This window comes from Brassica oleracea, chromosome C3, assembly GCF_000695525.1.
Source record: "Brassica oleracea var. oleracea cultivar TO1000 chromosome C3, BOL, whole genome shotgun sequence".
In the NCBI taxonomy this organism is placed as follows: Eukaryota; Viridiplantae; Streptophyta; class Magnoliopsida; order Brassicales; family Brassicaceae; genus Brassica; species Brassica oleracea.
This window is the reverse complement of record NC_027750.1, coordinates 24,442,653-24,445,152: the sequence shown is the minus strand read 5'-3', so window position 1 is coordinate 24,445,152 and position 2,500 is coordinate 24,442,653. Positions and strand designations below refer to the sequence as shown.

Here is a 2,500-nt window from a genome sequence, read left to right as displayed (position 1 = left end):
GAAGCCTAGCTGCATAGTCCTCAGGGAAAAGAGCAAACAAGTTTCTTTCACTCACCCATGTTGATGCCTCAAGTGCTTTAGGGTATTGTTTTGAGTCACAAAGATCCTTGATAAGTTCTCTCATGTAAGAAGGCTCCACTAGGTTCCCTTTCTTGCCCCATTCCACAAGCAACTGACCAATAGGTCTAACCATTTTTTCATTTCTTATGGTTTTAATCATCAGCTTATCTGCCTTCTTAACGAGTCCCTTTTCGCGGTAACCAGAAGCCAACATTGTCGGGATTCGGACATCGAAATCAAGACCAGAGCCATCCCACTCGTTGTAGTAAATCTCCTCTGCCCCACTGAGATCATTAAGCTTCAAGAGAGATCCAAACAAAGCTCTAAACCCATCATTATCTTGCTTCTCTGTCATCTTGTACAAGTCCCATATACGGTAAACGTCTTCTCTCTCTCCAGCTTCACCATATAGCGTCAAGAGTTCAGCATAGGACTCAGGATCTATGTGGTCCTCTTCTGTTCTAAGAAGCATCTCCCTCGCCTTAACCTTGAAACCATTTCTTAGATAAGCCTTTGCCATGTCAAGTGACGTGAGGCAATGCAGCGTTATAGTCCCTTCCCAATGAGCAAGAAGCTTCTCCATTGCCAACAAGTCAGACACAGAAGCATACACTCTCAAAGCAATGTTCACGGTGAGAGTATCAAACTGAACGTTGTTCTCCTTCATCTCTCGCATAATCTCATCGACCTTGTCTCTCTTTCGGACAGAGAAGTAGAGAGACATCATCGAGTTGTAAGGCAAAGGCTTCAAAAGCAAACCTATCTCCCTCATGTTCTTGAAAGTACCTTCAGCTTTAACAAGATCCTTCTTCACCGTGTAACTGTTCAACAAAGCGGTGTAGATCGCTTCACCTCTCTGATTCTCCGGGACGCTCTCAAAGAACTTCTCAGCTTCTTTCAACCCCAACACGTTCTCTATAAGACAAAACCTAGCTGTGAAGTCTTCAGGGATGAGGTTGCATAGCTTATGCTCAATCATCCAGTCAGATACCTCTAGGGCTTGACGAAAACGTTGCGAGTCTCTAAGCTCCTCCACGAGTACTCTCACCATCGAAGGGTTTATTTGCTTACCTTTTTGTTGACGTCTCCATTGTTCAAGAACCCTAGTGATTGCTGTTTTGCCTTCTGAAGCGGCTTCGATACGGCTATGCAGAGTAGTAGTGCTGTGCCTTGGGGAAGACGGTAGGGTTCCGTTTGTGTAGGAGCAGAATAATAGAGTCCTGCTACTGTGAGCGAGGATACTCCTCGTATGGTGCTGGAGATTATGCGACATCATGTTACAGTGTTTGATGACGATGCAACCACAGAAAAGACTACTCTAGCTAGGGTTTTGCTAACTTTTCATTTCAATTTAATAGGGTTTTATATATTCTTTCATTTTTTACAAGTTTACTTCTATACTGTGGAAATATTATAGCTTACCAAAAACAACTCAACATGTATCAATAATTTAATAATTCTAAAGTGAAAGTTTCCATATTTAAATGCCTACTTCTATATTATTGAGAAAAATACAACTTAATAGTAATATAGTAGTGGAAGCCTTGGTCCAGTGGTTTGATTAAGAGTTCATTAATGATTCTACACCAGGAGGTCTGAGGTTCAAACCCCAGAAAACGCAAATTATGCAGATCATGGAAAAAAAAGGTTACAAGAGGTCTTCAGCATGGTGCAAAGGCGTATCATCGAACATGGATCTCATAGGACGGTCCAGAGTGATGCAGTCAGACGTGCATTCTCATATAATGGTAAAATTGTCGGCTGTAGAATCGTCTATGTAATATTTCTCATCGTTGTAATAGCATAATTAATCAGACGTTAAAAAAAAAATAGTAATATAGTAAAATTTTAAGAAAAAAGTTGACGTGAAAAATAATAATGCAGTGGTAATATTGTAACACTATGTAAAAATGTAATGGTGTGTTTTCACAAATTGTATATTTTGTTATAAAATAACTTATGATTTTATAGTATTGAGAAATTTAAATAAGAGTAAATATTTATACCCGTAGGAAAAGATAACACTGATAACAAGAGAAGATTTGTTATTAGAAGGAGAAGGAATTGTGTATTACAATCGATCGAAATGATCGATTTATATAGAAGTGAAAAAGTTGAAGTTACTATGCATGCATAGTGACAGCGGGACCCATATTGATTATAAAGTCAAAAACTTCTGCGCCTCCTCCATTTTCAACACGGCGCTTTTATAACACTCCCCCTTGGGGACCGGTGTCGCTATTATCTCTCGCTTAACGTCTATGTTGCCTCGTTAAAAACCTTTCTAGGAAAACCCAATGGGAAAAACCATAGTAAGGTAAAAAGAGTACAACTACGTAAGCTCCCCCTCGAATGAGCAGTCATAGATCCTTCTGATGACGCATTCCAATGTTACGAACATGTTTTCTGAATACCGAAGTCGGAAGTGATTTTGTGAAGA

General features: G+C 39.7%; 1 protein-coding gene across 1 annotated transcript in view; it reads right to left on the bottom strand.

The window, feature by feature from the left end:
- Nucleotides 1-1,336, bottom strand: part of LOC106334635 (putative pentatricopeptide repeat-containing protein At1g28020) — a 2,250-nt gene extending 914 nt beyond the window's left edge. Inside the window, exon 1 of the mRNA XM_013772953.1 lies at nucleotides 1-1,336. This exon is cut by the window's left edge and continues 914 nt beyond it. Coding sequence (XP_013628407.1) covers nucleotides 1-1,336 — 1,336 coding nt within the window.
- Between the last annotated feature and the right edge of the window lie 1,164 nt (nucleotides 1,337-2,500).